The sequence below is a fragment of the Larus michahellis genome, chromosome 1 (assembly GCF_964199755.1).
Source record: "Larus michahellis chromosome 1, bLarMic1.1, whole genome shotgun sequence".
Lineage (NCBI taxonomy): Eukaryota > Metazoa > Chordata > Aves > Charadriiformes > Laridae > Larus > Larus michahellis.
The window spans coordinates 157,141,395-157,162,407 of NC_133896.1; the positions used below are offsets into that span (position 1 = coordinate 157,141,395).

General features: G+C 41.3%; 1 protein-coding gene across 1 annotated transcript in view; it reads left to right on the forward strand.

Moving 5' to 3' along the window:
* Positions 1-13,898, forward strand: part of TUBGCP3 (tubulin gamma complex component 3) — a 56,144-nt gene extending 42,246 nt beyond the window's left edge. Inside the window, exons 14-22 of the mRNA XM_074561299.1 lie at positions 4,234-4,423; positions 5,714-5,849; positions 6,641-6,709; positions 7,521-7,656; positions 10,721-10,809; positions 10,944-11,075; positions 11,454-11,594; positions 12,176-12,292; positions 12,746-13,898. Coding sequence (XP_074417400.1) covers positions 4,234-4,423; positions 5,714-5,849; positions 6,641-6,709; positions 7,521-7,656; positions 10,721-10,809; positions 10,944-11,075; positions 11,454-11,594; positions 12,176-12,292; positions 12,746-12,904 — 1,169 coding nt within the window. The 3' untranslated portion in view covers positions 12,905-13,898. The remainder of the gene's footprint in view (positions 1-4,233; positions 4,424-5,713; positions 5,850-6,640; positions 6,710-7,520; positions 7,657-10,720; positions 10,810-10,943; positions 11,076-11,453; positions 11,595-12,175; positions 12,293-12,745) is intronic.
* Positions 13,899-21,013: the final 7,115 nt, after the last annotated feature.

The following is a 21,013-nucleotide window of genomic DNA, read 5'->3' on the forward strand; positions in this document are numbered from 1 at the left end:
CCTGCTTTCAGCTGACTTTTGTTGGGAGGGATAGGGTGGGAGAAGGGATATTCTTGCGTGCTGCAGTAAGAACTTAATGCTTGTGACTTCTCATCAGATATACTTCATCATACGATTCCATAATAATACTGAATTAATTCTGTGATTAAAAATTAATAAATAAGCCATTAGTTGTAAATAAAAGAATGAGCAGTAAAAACAGGCGGGACAGAAGCCTTTCTGTAAATGCACTCTACCAGTGTAGTATGTCGGAAGAAAATTGAGTGTGGAAGGTTAGCAAAATTCTTTTTGAAGATTACTTAAAAGTGGGGTTGCCAGCTGTTGAACTTTAAAACAAAGCTAGACTATTAGAATTCCTTTAGATTATTTCTTTCTCTTTAGAAGAGATTTCAGTTTTAATGAATTAGAGCTTATATACCATTTGGGTTTATTCTTTGGTGGCATACTCTTTGCAATTAAGTTAGCACTGTTGTGATGAAAGACAGCAAAGAATAAACATCTAAAACAAGGAGTCTTTATGTGTAAATATTTAGCAAAGAAGGTAAGGTTTTTAAAAGTATAATGATGTCCTGCTAGTATATTCAGCTTTTGCTAAGGGAAGAATTGTCTAAACATTTGGTTTTCTGACAAGTTCTTTACTTAGTTTTCTAAGAACATCCTTCTTTGTACTTTTTCACATTTTGTATAATATCTTTTCTGTTATTCTTGTTCTCAAATATGACTTTATTATATGTAACTTCGAAGCTTGGTTTGTAGGATTGTCTTTTCGTGTTTTTCTTTTTTTTCCCCCTCCAAATTAACCTTGGATTAGTTTTTATATTAACTCTTCACAGCATGGACTTTTAGCATGAGTACCTCCATGAAAGGTGTTCTAATAATAAAATTCCATTAACATCTGCAAGAATATGTCATCTAATAATGTGATTTTTGTACCCTGCACACTGCTTGCCTAGTCAAAGATGCGTTTAAAGTGCAGAGAGGGGTCAGGGTTAAGTGAATAAGGGCTGTAAATGCATTTGAACCATCATCTTGCCGGCTACTCATGAAAAAGGTGAAAACATCCTTTGGCTACAGTGCTTTCACCACTTTACACAGTGTTTATGGCCATGCTTTTCCAATATTTTTTTTTAATTTGCACTTGTGTTTCTCTCTCCTTGATTGAATGGAAGGTCTGCACAAATACAGGTTCCCTATTATGTAGGGGATGAGAGCTGCAAAGCAAGTACATTATTTTAAGTGCTGAGAATACCAGTTCACATAGAAGTCTAGTTTCGGAAATGGTGCACTATATCTGCAGCGTGCTGAAGGCGTGCTGAGCTTATAGTCTGTAGCCTAAATACCTCGTAGTATTGCACTGCCTTAATTCTGCATGAAACTGCATTTGTATTTAGGGCATTTTACCCATTCAATCCAGAAAGAACGTTCCGTGTCTATGATTTTGGAAATGCATCCTGTCCTCCTTGTTTTTGCCATTTGACAATATCCTCAAAGTTCCTTCAGATAATTGCTTAGTGTAAGACGATGGAAAGCTAGAATGCCAGCCCGAATTCTGGATGCTTTTTTCTCATTATAGATCTGTAAGTTTCATTGGTTTGGTGGTATTTTTTATGTCATTAATTTGCTTTGGAACCTTGACTTCGTGTTTCCCCAATGTCCTTTTGATGCTGAAGTAATCAAGATGTAAAAAAACTGTCTGAACGAGTATTAAAACAGGAAGTCAGAGATGTAGAACAGTGTAGAAGTTGGTCATCTTGTCTGACGCAGGACTGTAGCAGACATTTGGGGAAGAAGGACGGTAAAGAAGGCAGATGAAGTGATCCCAGCTTCAGCCTCTAGCTGTCCACTGTATGGGAACTTCTGAACCAGGAATTGCGTGACACTACTACGTTCAGTAGCAACTCATGGATCTGTCTGTCAGTGCTTTTTGCCTGATCCTTTCTTCATCCGTTTCTAGCTTTCACAGTGTCCTGAGATAATTTTGCACAGCTTTAAAAACTTGTGCCTAGACCTCTTGTTTGTTGATGCAAGCAACCCTTTTTAGTAGTTTTGAATGTTAAAACAGGGATGGTGCATGTATGCAGAGATGATGCGTTACAGGTACACATGTACACTTGAATTTTCCTTTCTCAGAGATGAAGGGCTGTGGCCAGGTCACTTCCCTCAAGGCAAGGGGCAGTACTAAGGAGAGAGGAAAGGCTTTTTTTCTGCTTGGGTTAACAAGAATTTGAGGCTGGTTCATGTGTCTTCAGGCATAGGTACTGCCTTACACACGCTCACACCTACTTGAGTGGAGGCAGGACCAGCATGTGGGACTTGGTAGGCTTGCCATGGGGAAACTAGGCAATTGCCTGCTGCCTGTTGGCTTTGCCTGTGCCTTCAGCCAATCCTAGGCCAAACCTCTGTGGCCAGCCACTGAAGGTATTAGCTCATAACTCTTTTTGGGCTGGCTTGTTCCCGCTTTTGCTTTGCCCATTAGGCTCACAGCATCTTGTGGAAAGACACTTGCAGGAGCAGACCACTGAGGTGTTGTAACTTACTGTGTTCTGTCTGTGAAACTCCTCTTTTAGTTCTTCTTCCCCTGCTGGAAGTTCTTCCTTCTTTGTCTAAAGCCAGCAGTGAAGCCACGTGGCAGATCTGATAGCTGGTACCGCTATGCATGCAAGCAGCCACACTTGAACCCATCTTTTGAAGACAGCAGTTAAGAGGACAGGATCTGCTGACTGGGAAAGACTACATGAAAGTCACAATTGATTGGACATTCTCACTGCCCTGTTGCCCTATACCAGAGTGCATTTACACAATCTGATGTTTTTCCCTTTTTCCCAGCAGCGGGAACACTGCTGTGTGCTTTGTTGCCTGAGCAGTGCAAGAATTGCTTTATCAGATCACACCAGATCTCTGCCTTGACCAGAGTGAGCAGAGACCTTGGTGAGTTGTCTCTCCTGGTTTGCTGTCAGTGGCTGGAAAGGACACTTTGAGGATTCCTTACTACAGGCTGTATTACTACAGGCTGTATTACTACAGGCTGTATTAATTTTCACATCTCCTAAGTGCGATGCGTGTTACTTGACTAAGTAGTATTTTCCTAGTGTAGGGATTTTGAGCACAGCAATACATTACAATAATGTCATCTCTTAGATATCTCTTCATATGCTTGCACTTCGTGTCTTATGGAGAGCTTCACAGGTTGCTGAATGAGAGTTTGGAAACCTCAGGGAATATCATTGAACCAGACATTGTGAGGTTTCCCTCATTAAGGAGTGACTTCTTTGTTAGAAGCACTGTTTATTTCTTCAATGTAAAAGCATTTTATTAATTGAGGCTGAATCTCGTCAGAACAACATGAAGCTTGGTTTTAATCTTTCCTGTCTACAGTACAAGTTGAAACTAATCCTACGCTAGTTTGGTACCTGGATCTTTATTTTTTTGCTTTTAGAACAATAGTTGCATAATTAAAAATTGTTGAAAGTGGAGTGTATCCTTTAATGCTGAGGAAGGTCTGAATCTCATGATAGTTCGCAGTCCAGTATTTGGAGTTTTGCTCCACGTTGCCTGAAAAGGCCACACTTCTTGCTGTCTTGTAACAGCCTTATGGCAGTTCCTTTCTTAATAAGCTTGTAGTTGTACAAAAGAGTGAAATACGCTTCCCACTAAAGGGCAGTGTCCTACTTTCTGCCCCCAAATTGCCATGCGTTAAAGGTGGAGAAGAAAACATCAGGTTAATGTCTGTCCCCCAGATAATGCAAGCATATTCCCTCTCTCATTCTGACTTCTAGGTAGGAACTCTTTTCTGTTGAATGTTCTGACTGATGTTTTGATTTCTCTTCTCCCCCCCCCACCTTAGAGTGACTTCTGATTTAGATCCCCCCCAACAAAGCCTTTCCCTAACTCTGAGCTTTTAGGTCTCCTTCAAATTATTTGATTCTGTAAACTGCAGTATTTCAGCAAGCAAAAAAACCTTCACTTTCTATGTAAAAGTGATGAAATAATGTGAGCTCTTACTGGAAAGTACAAGCTGGGCACAGATTGAAATAATACTGTTGAAGTATGGGCTGGTTTAGACTTGCTTTCACTTTGGCTGTGCCAAATGTGTAACATAGTAGACCAGAATAAATAGCAATTTATCTGCTTGTGTATTTCAATTCCAAAGCTTGTTTGCCTCAATTTTTGAAAAATACTTATTTAATTTTAACTTTTTTCTCTCTCTTTTTTTTTTTTTTTTTTTTGGTTTAGCTGCTGATTTGTTCACAGATCTGGAAAATGCATTTCAAGAGAAAATTGATGCAGCTTATTTTGAGACCAGCAAATACCTGCTGGATGTTCTCAATAAGAAGTACAATTTACTAGAACACATGCAGGCCATGAGGCGCTACTTACTGCTTGGTCAAGGAGACTTTATCAGGCATTTAATGGACTTGCTCAAGTAAGAGAGTAGGAAGGGTAATTATGTTGAATTTGTGATGCTTGCAAATGTGCATGATCAGCACAGAAACTGTTTTGCTTTCGGAAGAGGACCCTTTAAGTATCTTGTTACTCAAAGGTTTAATTGACCAACTTTAAAATTCTATTTCAGGTTTAATTCCTTTGACCCCGAGGCTTAAACTTTGTTCTTCTTTTGGTGGGAAGTATATACAGTACCATTTCACGATGTCTTGAAAAGTTGCATTAATATAGGTATCTTTACACTTGACTCTGTGACGACCTCGAGGATGTTAGCACTTCTCTTGCTTCTGTCAGCAAGCTCAAGCAGAAAAGTTCTGCCGCTCTTGATGCCGCTAATTAGCATTATTGTGAATGTTCGGCTTCTATATTTTGGAGGTGTTTGGTCCAAAACATTGTGTCAAAACTCCTCAATGCATTTTAAAAAATTTAATTGATGCCTCACCAGCCTCTGTTTTAAGCACTCAGGTGCACCTACAAGTATCAGTTTCAATGCTTAAAGTGTATTTGCAAGCTCACTGCTTTTACATGCTGGTGCTACTGATGAAACTTAGTCTACCAAAAATGTCCTTTACAAAGCTTTCCTTTGGTCTAGAAGGCAGGCTTTGTAATAGAGCTTCCATGAAGTTGTTTGTACATCAAAATCAGCATTGTCTGGTGATGATTGTATGTGACCATGCTTTTTAAAGTGAAAATTAGTGTGAAGCAGAACAAGGTTGGTTTGGGGAGTCAGTATCATGTTTAAGGCAGAAGTAGTGAGGGGCTTTCCAGTACTGATCATGGGGGAGAGGAGCAGTGCAAGGTGCTCGTTACTTGCATGTTGCAACTCCTGGGAAAGTTTAAGTTACATAGAGGGTATGGGTTTGTGAGCTTTTGCCAGCACTTCCAAGCTTGTGAGATGGCTATCAGTAAGTCTCTCAAAGCTGAAATGAAATTACTGGTTTGATGTGTTAATGATGTAATCTGTCTCATTTTAGATACAAATGCAACTCAAATTACATAATAGTTACGCTAGCAATGCTGGTAATTTCAAATTACTGGCATTAAAGGAGGATAGTTACTCCTCATGCTGATGTTCAAGTGTATAGCTGCCCATGAATAGACATTTGAAATATTTTGCTCATTGATTTTCTTTGTGGTTAAGACTGAAAGAGTAATATGAGAGGATTTGAAAGGCTGTCAGAAAAGTGTTTCACTGTGTGCTGCAGTTACTACTGAATTTCTGATGAATATCTCAGTAATATACCATGACTGTTTGTTTCATAACCGCCAGGCCAGAGCTTGCACGACCAGCTACAACCTTATATCAGCATAATCTAACTGGAATCCTTGAAACAGCGGTGAGGGCAACTAACGCCCAGTTTGATAATCCTGAGATTCTTAAACGATTGGATGTTCGACTTCTGGAGGTCTGTTGCGTCATGGTGACTCTGACCTGAAACATACCTTTTTGTTTGTGTATATACACGTAGAGACCTATATGAAAGAAAATTTTCATATGTGTGTGTAGTAACACATTCCCCCCCATTGAAGTCTCCTTTGAATTGTGTAAACCTCATTTAATAAGTCTCCTCTTCTTTTCCCATTTCTTGCCTATTGTCTATTTGTATTTCAGGCCCTGGGTTTACAGCCGTTTAATTGACAATAGTTGAGTATTTGGGCTCTAACAGTAGTTGACATTGGTGGCCCTGATTTGAGGTTCTGCAAACACCTCCTACTGCTGTTGCTCTTACAAGAATCTGGGGGGTGGTTTCTTTGTTGCCAGTAGTTAAAAAGAGTGAAGCAATGAAAGTGCGTTTCATGAAGGAGACCTCTGGTAAGAAACTTGAGTTAATGAGAAAGCTCCAGTCCCAGAGGTGGGAGTTAACTGATGTACTGTAGCATCTGAAATAAGTCTATACCTTAGGCTGAGTCCTGCCTAAGAAGTTTTTCCTTCCCTTTATTTCCTTTACTAGCTCCAATGGAAAAATATTGACATTACAAACATCAACATTTGGGCGAGATGTATCCCACCCTTGTGTCAAACTTTGGTTCATTTTTGCTTAGTCTACTACTTTTGACAAGGAGCTCCTGTATCCTGTATGGATGTGGATGCTTGTTTTTTCATATGCTGTGGAGAATGGAAGAGTAAGCAAGAGCTGCTCCTTAGCGCTAGCGTGCTCTGGTTATACACTGAAAGTAGCATATCTTTTTGATACAGGTATCTCCTGGGGACACTGGATGGGATGTCTTCAGCTTAGACTATCACGTTGATGGGCCAATAGCAACGGTAATGTCATATACTGTCAGCTGTGAAAGTGTCTTAGATACTGAATTGAATTGCCAAATATTTTTTTATTGAAATAGCCCTTTTTTATTCTGGAGTGTAAGATCAGAGAGACTTCTCTTTTTTGGCATCTAGGATGCACTGTATAAACAGTTGAGCCAGAATCTCAATTCTTCTAAATTAACTGTGAGTGCTGAAAAGCTACATTTAAACCATTCATTACTGAAAATCAGTAATTCATTTGTTCCAGCAGCAGAGGTTTTAGCAAGTACTTAATAAATGGAGTGCTCCTCTTCTTCCATTATTACTAGTCTGTAGCTGCTAATTTGCAAGGAGATGAAGAATGTATTTGAGGAGAACCTGTTTGTACTGTCTAAATGAAATTTGATAGGTAGTGTTCATTAGAACTACTGAGAAAATAGCTGCACTGTGGATCAGAATGCATTTAGCCTCTATAAAGAACTTGTAAAGAAATTTTTTTTTTAAACAGGACATAAAAATGTGAGTCTGATGAGCAGAAGGAATTTTCATGTACATATGTAGTTTGAAAAGACTGAAATGTTTAGGCTTTGTCATATTCACCCCTTCTTCCACTTCCTTCAGTGCCCTGTGCCTACTTGAATGTTGGGTAACTCAGTTCAGGCCTTGAGGGGAGGATCTTTGCAAAAGCTCTGGGCTTTCCAGGGATTTTGTTTTGACAATATTTACAATAAACTGCATGGGTCAGATAAGAGGGACTGTGAAGAGGTTCTTGGTTCTTCAGAACACATGGTATGTCTGTTAAATTTGTGCTGATATTTTTTTTGTTTTGTAGGTATTTACACGTGAGTGCATGAGCCACTATCTAAGAGTATTTAATTTCCTTTGGAGAGCGAAGCGAATGGAGTATATTCTTACTGATATATGGAAAGGGCACATGTGCAATGCAAAGCTTCTGAAAAGTATGCCAGGTGAGAGAGGCCCAAATGAATGACATACTTGTAAACTGGATTTAAATGACTGCATCTTATTTTAAACTGTATTAAGAGGGAGGAAAAAGAGCCTGTTGGGACAGATGAATTTTATATTTTGTTGCTTCTCTTGACTGACTGTTTAATGGTAGATGATGATGAAGATAAAATAACATCATTGGAAATGGAAGTCTCCTGCTTGTTTTAATTAATCCTTGGTTATGAGTTTTTGTAGCAGTGAGCAAATGAAACATCTCTTGTCTCTGGAAAAGACCATTACTCTTCCATATCCTTTTACTCATCTTTGTTGATGCCTTCCGATCTATACCTTGTGTCTCCCTCTTTCTCATGCTGGAAGTAGTAAGTCTCATACGTGTGCACTTCTGAATTTGCTTGTTTTACCTTCTCTCAATCCCTGTGCTTTTGTTTAGCTAAGAACACAAGAGGCTAAGGTAAGACAAACATGTTTGAGAAGAAATAGGAAAGCTCTTAAGTGTAGTGGCCCTGATGTATGTTCAATGGACTGAGACTTTTTGATCCTACTTCTCAGCTGAGAATAGTCATATTTGTGAGCATCTGTACTGGCTCAATCTTGACTTTTTTTACCTATCTACATTTCTCTCAGTAAAGAATAGCTATTGAGGGCTTTGCTTCTTTGTGGCGTAGTAATATTTACAAAGATATATTTCACAGAATCACAGAATGGTCGGGGTTGGAGGGGACCTCTGGAGATCGTCTAGTCCAGCCCCCCTGCCATAGCAGGGTCACCCAGAGCAGGCTGCACAGGAACGCGTCCAGGCGGGTTTTGAATGTCTCCAGAGACACAGACTCCACCACCTCTCTGGGCAGCCTGTGCCAGTGCTCTGCCGCCCTCAAAGGAAAGAAGTTCCTCCTCATGTTTAGGTGGAACTTCCTATGCTTGAGTTTGTGCACATTACCTCTTGTTCTATTGCTGGGCACCACTGAGAAGAGCCTGGCCCCATCCTCCTGACACCCACCCTTTCAGTATTTATAAGTGTTGATAAGATCCCCCCTCAGTCATCTTTTTTCCAGACTGAAGAGACCCAAATCCTTCAACCTTTCTTCATAAGAGAAGTGTTCCAATTCTGGTTTTGTAATTAGGAACTGTTTGGTGGGTGAGAGTGGACACTTCGGCCTCAGAAGGTCGCTGGGAAACAAGCTCTTGTAAAGTCTGCTCCAGTGCACAAGGCCGATCTCTGGAACTGTACAGGATGACTAGGTTTCCTTTCTGTTTCTGTGAGATAGGCTTTAATTTACTGTCATTACCCTGTTCCAGATAAGTGCTTGTTTGACTCAAAACCAATGGTCTATTGCATTCTTGCTTTCCGTTCCCTTTGAGACTAAGGTGCAGTTAACACATTTTATTCTCATCATCTGAGGGTCTTCAGGCTGGAGGTGTCTCCCGTTGCTAGGGTTTTGTTTGGTCTTTTGTTCTCAGAAGGAAGTTCGGGGTTTCTTCCTTCCAACCCCCCCCCTTCCCCACCCCCATCCCATTTTGCGAGGCCTTTCTTATGCTTTGCCATGGAACAGTCATCTGTAAGTAAAAGCTCAGTTGCTTGTCGCCTTTACGTTTGGCTGTGTTTTAAGTAACACAGACATTTAGACATTTAAAATGCTGGCCAAGCTCTTATAGCTATTGTTGGCAGAAGGAGTCGAGTGTTGTATTTCTCAGTTCGTGCCTCTGACAAAGGAGAGTGTGCTTACAAAGACCTGTACTGACTTGTGCTTGGAGGGACAGGAGTCTTTCTTGCTCAGTGGCATGTCTAAGTCGAAAGCTGCAAGTAGAATTTTTTTCTGAAATACATGGAGAGTCCACCCCAGCACTGATTTATGAAGTAGTAGAACTTGCTTTTATTTCCTCTCTCTCCTTCCAAAATAGTGCCTTGCCCTTCCAGTCACAGAGCACCAAATGGAAGACAGTAACTATAAGAGGAAGCAGCTGCAGGGTCTTTTGGTTTTTAGCCACAAAGAGGTAGCTTTGACTTTCAAGGATAGCTTTATTCACAATTCCCAAAAAGTCTTAACAGCCAGGGATTTTAATGCTTTAAAGGAGTGCTTCTAGACAGTAGTGTCAAACTTGCTCTTTTCCTGTCAGTAATTTGAAGAAGAACCATAGATGTACCCAACTCACCAATGTTGAGGAGTTTCTGTTGTTTAGCCGACCCTGAAGGTTTTTTCCATTGATCCTACTTAAAGTAGATGCAACATAATGTGTTAGAGATAGTCTTCCAGCAAAGGTATAAGAAATAAGGAACACAGTAGCTTGTGATATCTTTCAGATCATTGGATAGTTCTGTAACATCCCAAGATACAAAAATGTAGGATTCCTTTTGTAGTAGTCTCATAGCTTGTCTGCAGTGCCAAATACTTTGGCAGCTTTTTAGAAGTTACTTCCTCTGTCTGGATATCTGCCTGATTCTGCAAGGCTGAGTATCTTCATTGCAGAGAATTTTTGCAGTTGATGGTAATCTTGATAATACCCTTCTGCAACAGAGATACCTTCTCTTACAAGTGAGCAGCTGAGGCTATTAATGACTTACCTGTGGGTCTCTGGTTGATCAGGGAGTTGAGCCTGGACCACATGAGCCACAAATTCCCTGCCTCTGTCACAACCAACCTCTCTTTTGGTCTCAGTGTAGCTAAGTAATGTAAAATATGCTGTCTGTCGTTTGAAGGCTAATGGTAAGAAGTGAGAGGCCCCAGAAGCAGCTGTAGATCTGTGGCCTCAGATTTTCAACCAAAAGAACGCATGGGACATTGAAGGTATTTTGGTCCCTTGGGATTAAGAGGGTCTTTTTTACCTGGGATACTCAGCAAGTTTCTAGCACTGTCTGAACACACAGTCTTTGGCTCACATTTTCTAGGACTTAATTGTGCAATGTTCTTTGCTCATCTGTTGCCAGCCAATATTGCTGCTGTCATCCAAGATTAGTGTCTGTTTTATGAAGTATTCAATTTTGTAGAAAAAGTTTACCAGGCTGGTTTGATGGCTTTGCCTGTCCTTGTGGTCTTTAACATGCCATCTCTTTGGATTTTTTTACAGAGCTTTCTGGGGTGCTGCATCAGTGTCACGTTCTGGCATCAGAAATGGTCCATTTCATTCATCAAATGCAGTATTACATTACATTTGAGGTATACTCTATCCACCCAATTAGCTGCTTAAAAATGAAGTACTTTTAATATTCTGTATGTGTTGTGTGTCTTAAATTTCAAAGAGCTTGTCATCTAGCAAATCAAAACAGCCCAATCCTGAATCATTGCTCCAGGTGCTTGAATGTTCGTGGGATGAACTCTGGAACAAGGTCCAACAAGCACAGGACTTGGATCACATCATTGCAGCTCATGAAGTTTTTCTAGACACAATCATAGCTCGGTGCTTGCTGGATAGTGATTCCAGGGTAAGTCTTCTCCTTTGCATTAAATTGTAGCTTTGTGATCTTGGCTTGTGTGTTAGGAACCATTTTCTCTTACGCTGTAGGAGCAAGGGGAAAAGTAATTTTTCTTCCTCTGATGTAAGACCTTATTATGGTAGGGTCTGGACATATTCCCCACTCACTGTGACAGATGCTGATGATAAAACTTGTTACAGTGTGGGCCAGTTGCTTTTGGTCCTAAGAAGCTGGGTGATCATGCAACAACTGACTTAGGGCTTTGCAAAACAGTCTCTCCAGCTGTGTGTAAAAAGATTTAATTTACTCAAGTTCTGAAGAGTAGTAGTAACTTAAAACTCCTGCTATACAACTCTTTCATTGTTTTGTTGCTTAACTGTCTCACAGGTACTTCTCAACCAGCTTCGAGCTGTTTTTGATCAGATCATTGAGCTCCAGAATGCCCAAGATGCAATGTACAGAGCTGCTTTGGAGGAGCTGCAGCTGAGGTTGCAATTTGAAGAGAGGAAAAAACAGCGTGAGCTTGAGGTACAGTAAGGATATTGCTAAACCGTGAAAATTAATTGAGGCAGATGTATTTGCCTTTTGATATACAGAGGATTTTAGGTATGATGTAGAGGTACGGCAAAAATGAGAACCGTAGTTGGGACAAATGTAAAAGTCATCATCAGTAGCTAGCGAATTCAAACAAAACTGCTAAATGGTGTTTTTTCATTTCTGTCTTGCCCAAAACCTCTAGGTGAATAGATTCTGCAGTGGGTTTTGGAGGATGAGAAATTTCAGGCTGTTTTAGGTGAAGGAAATGGGAAAGGCTGTTAGTATTCTGAGCCCTTCTGTAAAAAATGCCATAGCTCCATGACTACCTCCCTGCTGTCAGTCTGTGGGATGTGCAGTGCTGCTGTGAGACTCACCTTCTTTGCTAACCTCAGATTTCTTTCATGTGCTGTACAATCACCAAGGGGACTGATAGTTTCGATATTAGAGGCTCCATGTTTGGCTTTCTGTAGCAATTGTTGGTTTGTATAAACACGGTGGTTTAGCCAGGCAGACGGTGGCTCAATTAGCAACTTTCATCACTTGACCTCTTAACTCATTTGGTCTCTGTGTAGGGCAAGTGGGGTGTAACTGCAGCAGAAGATGAAGAAGAGAGCAAGAGGATGAAAGAATTTCAAGACTCAATACCCAAAATGTGCTCACAGCTGCGAATACTCACTCACTTCTACCAGGTGCCCCTTAGATTTTGGTTTTTTTCAATATGGATGCTGAGCTTTGATATGTAGAAATCAATTTTAAATGTGGAGTAGGTGTAACTTCTGTATTTTTGTGTGCGGTTTGTGCATCTAGGTTTTCATTTTTTGCTTCTCTATGTAGAAGTCTATATTCGCTTTTCCTCAGTAGACAGTACATTTTGTGATCGTGCTGGGGCTGTTTAAAAGACCGAGGTGTTCACACTGGAGACTCTAAAGTACATGGCAAAAGTTTGAAAAATTAAACTTCGTAAAAACCCAGAGCTTATCTAGTGTAACTCATTTGCTAACAATTGGGTATAAATGCTTGTGCTTGCCCTTTCCCGGATTCCCTCTGCCTTCTTGCCAGGCCTGGGCACCACCTGGTGTCCCTGTGCAAACCACACCACTGATGTCGTCTTATTGTCTCTTGGGTTTCTCTTTTTCCTTCAGGGAATCGTCCAGCAGTTCTTGGTCCTGCTGACAACCAGTTCTGACGAAAGCCTTCGGTTTCTTAGCTTTAGATTGGACTTCAATGAACATTATAAAGCAAGAGAGCCAAGGCTTCGTGTGTCCTTGGGCACGAGAAGCAGACGAAGCTCACATATGTGAAACAACCGCTAAGGACTGCACCTCGGTATCCGAAGGACGTTGAACCTCTTGTTGGACAAGGCAATCAGTGTTGACGTAATACAACCAAATCGTGTGTGATCGCTGTCTACCATTTCTGCAGGCAACATGTTTTCAGTTGTGTGATTGTGTGACGCTGTATAGCGGCAAGCAAAAAAAAAAAGTAGGGTTTTTTACACTGACATTTCTAGAATTACCAGACTAAATGGGCTGATTGAACCTCTTCCAATCAACTTCTTAAATCATCCTTTTAAACAGATGCCAGTTTTGTTTGAAGCTTTCTGAGCTCTCTCCACTGTAACTTATATCTGTGTCAAGGAAATCGCATCTTTTGTTTATAGAAAGCACCATTTCCTTTTTTAACAAGAAAATAAGAAGGTTATTTTTTCTATATGTACTTGTTCTATTTGAAGAGAGCTTTTGTTAAAGCCAACAGATTAGGACCCAAACCTGATGTCTTTGTTAAGAAGCTACACAGCATTTCATTATGCTGATTTTCAGTGTTGTGATGTGTTTGACTGTGTGAGAAACTTTGTATCAGGAGACATAAACTTATATTTAATTTTTTTGTTGTTTTCAAAGTTAACAAACTGAAATAAAAAAAATTAGTAGGGAAATTCTATGGTTACTGTACAGGAGAAAACTATAGAAGCAGAGCAGGACTGTATCTGTTGCACATAAGATCTAAAAAATGAAGTTAAAGCCTCAGTACTGTGAAAGGAAAGTGTTGGTTAAGATTGAATTGAATGAAATAATTGATGTTCAAAATCAGATGTGTGGAAGCAAACTGACTTGGCTAATGTTGACTTCATTCTCTTCCCTTCCCTATTTTTTCATTGTAAATATTTATATATTGCTGTTCAGATGTTGGGGAGAGGGGGATTCTTCTTTTGCAAAGTTGTCATTATTATCAGGTCATTTATTATGTTCCACAAGTGCAAGCTTAGAAAAATAAAAACACAATTATCTTTCAGACAAGTGGTTTGCTTTTTGTAATTGGAAGATTATGATTTTTCCACAGGGTTAGAAAGGAGAAGCTTCCAGTTAGGAGTGTATTGATTTGCAGATCCCTACCTGTAACAGGATTTTGGTACTAGTCTGTACTTTTTTGCCTTTACTCCACTTGAACCCCTGGGAAGCAGAGGCACCTGCCAGGCCATGCAGCCGAGGCTGCCGTGAGTCATGACAGAGGTTGAACTCACATGGGGACGATGCTTTCTGGACACCGGCATTCCTGTTACTGTGCACAGGCCTTGGAGTCCTTGCTTTTTTAAAATAAAACATGCAAAGCTTTTAACCCTGTGCCCTTAAAAGGCCTGCCGGTGCAGCTACCCTCATGGGAGTACTTGCAGGCAGCATTTCACCTGTAAGAAAATATGCATCCTGAAGCCAGTGACGTTCTGTGTGCCAAAGGAAAGCGGAAGGTTGCCGAGCTTGGCATCACAAAATCGCAAGTCACTCCATAGGCAGGAGGACTCTGTGTTTGTGGGTGTGATGGGTTTCTTTTAAAGTCTGAAAGAACTTCAAAGCTTATGTGATTGTATTTTGACCAAAAGCTCTCCTCCAGCTGAAACTGTTGGCAAAAAAAGTTTAGCCACATGGGTGCTCTTTTGGCCACTGCCTTGAGAGACACGTTACGTGATCCCATGTGTCATTAGACAATCCCCAGGCCAGAGGCGTTGCATCAATGTCAGAACTGGAGGACAAGTTTCGGAAGAATTTTTGCTCAAACCAGAGCAGAACATTGAGACTCGATGCATCTATGAATACTTAAAAGGCAAAGCACAGAATAACCCTATTAGCTCTGCAGGAAAGTCGCCTGGAAGTGGATGGGAACTCTTCCTGAGATCTTCAGTTTCTTTGGCAATGGCATCCAGTCTTCTCTCTTCCTCGGAGATTGCTTTACCCACACCTCTACCTGGGGAAGAGCCATCGCCACTCTCAGACCCCCTCTGACCACCAGGCCATGGGGAAGGTTCTGAATGCCTGCCATGGAGTACCTGGACCAGGTCTGCTGGAAGATCCCTTGGAAGTGGATGGGAGTTAGCTATGTCATATTTTATTTTTATGGCAATTTCAGCCATTTTTTTTCGCCTTTTGCTGATTTTTGCTTTGCCTTCACCTGCAGCTGGGCCTTCCCTCTTTGGGGCTCTGTGAGCATTACCCAGTGCTGCTTTTCTGGAACACGAAGCATGGCTTTTGTGAAACAAATCTTCATCGGTATGGAGGAGGAGACTGATTTTTATAAAGCGCTCCGCTCACAACAGAAATGCTCACAGTGCTGCCCACAGCGAACTGCACTCCAGGATGCTGCCACTGGAAATGCTTTGCTGCGTGGAGCAGCCATCCAACCCAAAATGCTGGCAAAACCGACTCACCCTTTTCTCTTCTTCAGCAGAAGTTTAACCAGGTTGGCCCAAAGATGGTTTTGGAAGGAGAAAATGTGGGGAAAGTAGTGGGGTAAGCAGATAAAAAGGGCTGGTTGTGTGTTTTTCCGGCCTTGCCCTTTACCTGATCAGTGCAGCGCAGCCTGTCCTGTCTCCTTATATAAATCCCTTTCCCTTTTCCTGAGTGTGTACGATGGGGGTCTGAGTGCAGCAACTGGAGTGGGATGGCGGGTGGGAGGTGTGCCTGTGGTGCCAGCAACTGCAAACACGGCAGCAAGAGGAGGTACATGGAGGCAAGAGGGTCCAGGGGTGAGCTGCTGCTGGGCTGTGTCTGAGCCCGGCTCCCCGAGGCATCCGCGTTTGGACTGTGAGCCTTGCAGGAGGTGGTGTTTTCAAGGAGGTGGTGATGTTGAACAGAAGCTTCTGCTGTGTTGAGTACCTGGCACTCGAGCAGCCTGAATGTCAGCACAAGCAGCTGCCATATTGGAACCTGAGGAGCTCCCCATGCCAGGGCGTGGGAAGAAGGAAACCCTCCACGGATGAGACCGGCACAGTGCACCGCGGGAAAATCCATGAAGGCTCTGTCCAGTGCCACACAAATGTGGGGTGCCCAGCATCTGACAGGGCATAAGTTTGGCTTGCTACCTGTGTTCCTCTTTTTATCCTATTTATGTTCTTGCTTTTATTCTGTTGCATTAAAACAGCTCTTTTGTTAAGCCATTTGTTGTCAGAACTTCTATTGAGATCCAGAAAGAACCCTGCATCCTCTCTCTCTCTCACTGACCTCCTGATGCAAAACAACATTCTACTTGTATATATATAAAAAACAGTTATTTTTATATATTAGTGGAAGATATCTCCCACTAATACAGAATATATCTGTGTCTCCCACTAATGGATCTCCATCCTGCTCAGCCAGAGAGGGGAGCAGGATGGAGCCGTAGGTGCTGCCTGTGGTCACGTGAGCGCTCTGTGCGTCCGTCTGGGCTGTCCTGTGCGTCCAGCCGTGTATGTACACAGCGGTGGTGTGTACGTGTGCTCCCTGGGCGTGTGCCTATGGGGGATGCGTCCTCAGCCCTCCTACCGGTTGGACCTGGGGCCTTGGAGCTGTGGCAGCTTCGCCTCTGTCAGGCTGCTGGGATTCAGCAATTCCTAACAAAAGTGAGGGAGGAATGATCTTACATTCCATTTGTGCCTGGAGACCAATATTGAATTCTACATAAATCATAGCATCGTAGGATGTGTTGGGTTGGAAGGGACGTTTAAAGATCATCTAGTCCAACCCCAATGTGCGTACTTTGTGTAAAAGTTGACAACCTCCTTCAGCTGGGACTGCAGGAGTGGCTTACCTTTCAGTGGGTGGCAGCAGCACCGCTCAGGTACATTTCTAAAGAGAAACATAGCAGTTTTACCTTTTTACGTTATTTATTTTTTTACCACTGAACTGCTTATCTGCTATAATCCATGTTAAAGATTATCATTATAAACAACACGTTTGCTCTTTCAGGGCTATTTTTTATTTTGTAAGGTATGTATTGCAGGCTTCTGGCTGGTGATTTCAATGTTTTTGTGTTGGAGCTACAGTGCCTGAAAATAGAAGGATGTCATACAATATGCAGAACTCTGCTAGGGTGAAGGTCTATCCACGTGGTGCTACCACCACCATAAATACATTTAAGGGAACAGAAATGGAAAGTATTTGTGTCATTCTTTTAAACTACAAGGGAAATTTGTCATGGGAAGTGACATGGAAATTATATCTTAACCAATATGAACTCTGAAGAAGAAAAAGTTAAAAATCAGCCCCTGAAAATTTAATCTTTCTCTGTAAGTTGCAACAGCTCGTCTGCCTCAGGGTACAGTATGATGCAATTTAATATCTTAGAAACATTCACTAGGAAATGCAGAAGCCCATGACAGAATGTGTTTTTCAGTGAATTAGTTATAGGGTTTGTGTAGGAGATCAAGGACAGAATACAATCTTAATTTGGTTTTGTTTTAGTGATTCTGTTTTTCACTCAAGGCCCTGTGGATTTTCTCCTCTTATACCAAATGCAGTGAGCAAATGCCAAGGTCTCTCAACTCTTCATAGGAGGATATTTTTCTTTATAAAACCCCCTAAATCTACATGATTTATTTTGTTAAAATTGGTTGCGGAAGGATTTTGTCTTCCTCCTGTCACGTGAGATGTACAATTTTTGGACAACTTTTTTCAACCCTTCAAAATAGCACTTCTATCAACAATGGCCAATTACCTTTGGTCAGCGTGAAAACTGTAGCTTCTGGTATGCCACGTCTAATAATGATTTTAAGTGCACATGTAGATTTTTAAATGCAGTAAGAGCGGAAAGTTAATGAAGGATTGAAAAAAAAAGAGAGGATATCCGGACCGAAAATCGAGGCTTATTTAAAAACCTCTAGACTTAAAAGATTGGAGTCCTCTGTGAAATTTCATGCATGTTTCCTAATGCTGACCTTAGAAACCAGCTGTGACTGTACACACATTTGTACTTATTTCAATTTTCACCTGAACGAGCAGCCTCAGAAATGGCGGAGCGTATTTCACACACCAGTAAAGGTGCTCGGGGCTTTCTCAGAAGAGTCTAATTCCTTTTGAAAATCATCTTTTGGCTGCTCAAAACCCAAAATATTGTTGCAATTTCTAATGAGATTCTCCTGATTGGAGAGAGGAAAAAAGAGTTGGGAGAGCTGAGAGAGATGTGCAAACCTCTGTAGGTAGAGCAGGGACAGATACAAGAACTTGCTGTTTCAGAAGTCGGAGGAAATAATTCTGTATGGTTTCTAGAAGGGCGTTGTAATCATCACCTGTTCTATCCAATATAACAAACCAAAATTACAGTAGACAGCCAAAGTAAGATATTCTCTTTCTCTCTGTAGTAGTTCAGAGTGCAACATCTCTGCAGCCATTGATTTAACTAGTCGTTTGTCAGCCTAAAGGGCTTGCTGAACTGCGATTTTAAAACATAATGAATGTACGTTAGTTTTATGTTGAGAGGGAATACTACAAATTTAAAATATGAGCCACTCAGTCTCTCTAAAATATTAAGACAGGCTCCCTGACATAGTATTTTAACTACTTTATGTTAGCGTGGAGCAATGCAGTCTTTAAGGCGTCAGAATCACTTGTGAGGATTAACTTGATACTTTCTGTTTCACTGGAAGAGCAGCAAAGGTGCCCTCAGCAGTATCTGTTTTCTTTCTTTTTATTCCATAAAGTTAGCTTTTTGCTAATGCATTTTAACTACCCAACGTTGAACATTCTCTCATAAAATCGCCGGGCCAAAACCTGAGCTCCACACAAGTGGATACAGAGACTCGAGTGCAGGTGAAAGGACAGAGACCAGCAGAGGTGTACGGCAACAGAGAGAATCCAGAGGTCAGGAAAGTTAAAGAAACTGAGATGATGGATAATCGCTCACAAAAGGAGAGATGAGAAGACAAGAAGAGAGCGGGGATCCTGTAAGACAGCAAATGGTGACCGAAGAGATGCTCAGGAAAGAGTAGAGAAAGAAAAACATTTTAAAAAAATGATCTGAGGAGTGTAGGAGGTGAAATTTCTATCACTGCGCGCTTAATTTACTTTAGGTCTTTGTGGAACAAATTCTGCTAAATGTTTTCCTCTAGAAGTCGTCAGAACAGCGATTAAGTTAGCTAAACGTTAAAGTATGGAAAATGCAGTTGGAGTGATTGTTACCATCAGTCTGAATATTAAAAGGTATGATAGGAAAAAGCTGTCACAAGGTGATTACCCCGTGTATGACATTTTCCAGTGCCAGGGAGAATTAAAACCAACTGTTTGCGTTTGAGATACATGCCACAGGAACAAGGTAGTTAGGCATCTAGGATCCCTCTCACTTCTACCATGGGAACGTTCCCAAAACTAGTCAAGGCCGCTTCATGGCCCTTTGAAGATTTTCCAAAAATTGCCAAGAGCGAGGCAACGAACACAGTCTTCTGCTCTGCTTTCTAACAAGGCACCACATTCAGTCTTTAAAAGAGGGTGTTTGTGCTGAGTTTTACCTCTTGTTTCTAATGAACGGTGCTGAAGGGCTTAAAGAAACAGAGGGAAATTACAGGCGGGCTTACAACAGCAATTAAAAAGGCAAATGGGAACTTCCCTTTAACAATCTGGTATGTAAAAATAAGAATTAGGGCATATTACAATGGTTAGAAAATGAAGGAAAAAAAATTCTTCAGAAAACAAGCAACTTAACCATCAGATGGATAGAGGTAAAATTGCACCGTTTAGTGGAGAAAGGAAAGCATAAAGAGAGTATAAAATGTGGGGTGAAAATAGTATTTGATAAATGAGGAAAACAGGAGAATTCCCACTCATTGTGACTTTATTAACACAGCTAAAGTTTAAGACAAAAACGGAGGATCTTTTTGACAGTTGTGATCCAGGTTATTAAAACATCCATAAATAAACTGAAATACTTCGTTTCTTACCCTGTAAAAGAGATTAATATGGTATAAATTTATATTCGTTGTGTACATATATATGTATGCACATAATATATGCACATAACTAATAAAAGTGTCAGTAGAGTGCTATGAATATAATTATTATGTCATTTTATGTGCTAAGGAAAAAGACAGGATACAGATTTTGCAGCTACAACGGAATGGATGAGCCGACACTATTTCTCTCCAAAGCGCCAGACGGGGCATTAGATGCTACAGAAAATGGGTTTCGTAAGCGCTGCAGACAATCCAAGCGCTGCCCTTCTGCAAGGGCCATTTGCCACCGAGCTGCAAGAACCACTGGAGATCAGAGTTTCCCAAAACAACTGAAGAGGAAACACGTAGTGACTTTACTGCCTAAACCTCTCATCATTCTTGTTTTAAACGAAGACTGAGAAATCAAGGAAGGGACCTTAAAGATCACCTAGTTCCAACCCCCTGCCATGGGCAGGGACACCTCCCACTAGACCAGGCTGCTCAAAGCCCCATCCAGCCTGGCCTTGAACACTTCCAGGGATGGGGCATCCACAGCTTCTCTGGGCAACCTGTTCCAGTGCCTCACCACCCTCACAGGAAATAATTTCTTCCCAATATCTAATCTAAATCTCCCCTCTTTCAGTTTAAAACCGTTATCCCTTGTCCTATCGCTACCCTCCCTGATAAAGAGTCCCTCCCCATCCTTCCTGTAGGCCCCATTTAGGTACTGGAAGGTTGCTGTAAGGTCTCGCCAAAGCCTTCTCTTCTCCAAGAAGACGGACACATTCTGAAGATAAGTGGTATCACAACTTCCCTTTCATCTTCTTTTCCCTTCCCACCAGCCTCACTTCTCCCTTTCAGAGGTCATGGGGAGCGCTGGGATCCTTGATACATTTAGGAAGGAGTGTTTAAAAGGATGTTATAAATGCAGGTCTTGACAGATGAAGTTAGTCAAGAGTTGCAAGGAAGGTGGATCCTTTAGAAAGCTGTAAATGAACGAATAATCATAACTGTGGCATTACACAAACACCCCCTCTGAATTGCCCAGGGCACCCTCCTAACAGCACTCAGACGCTGAAGAGCCCTGCACTCAGATTGCCCTTGTACTCCAGCATTATATGGTACAGGCTTTACAAGCCACATACTTTTATAGTTCTTCTATATGTCTTTTGTATTTCCATCAACCATGTTACCTCATTGCCCACAGGAGCAATTAGTTGATCAGATCTATGCTATAAGCCCC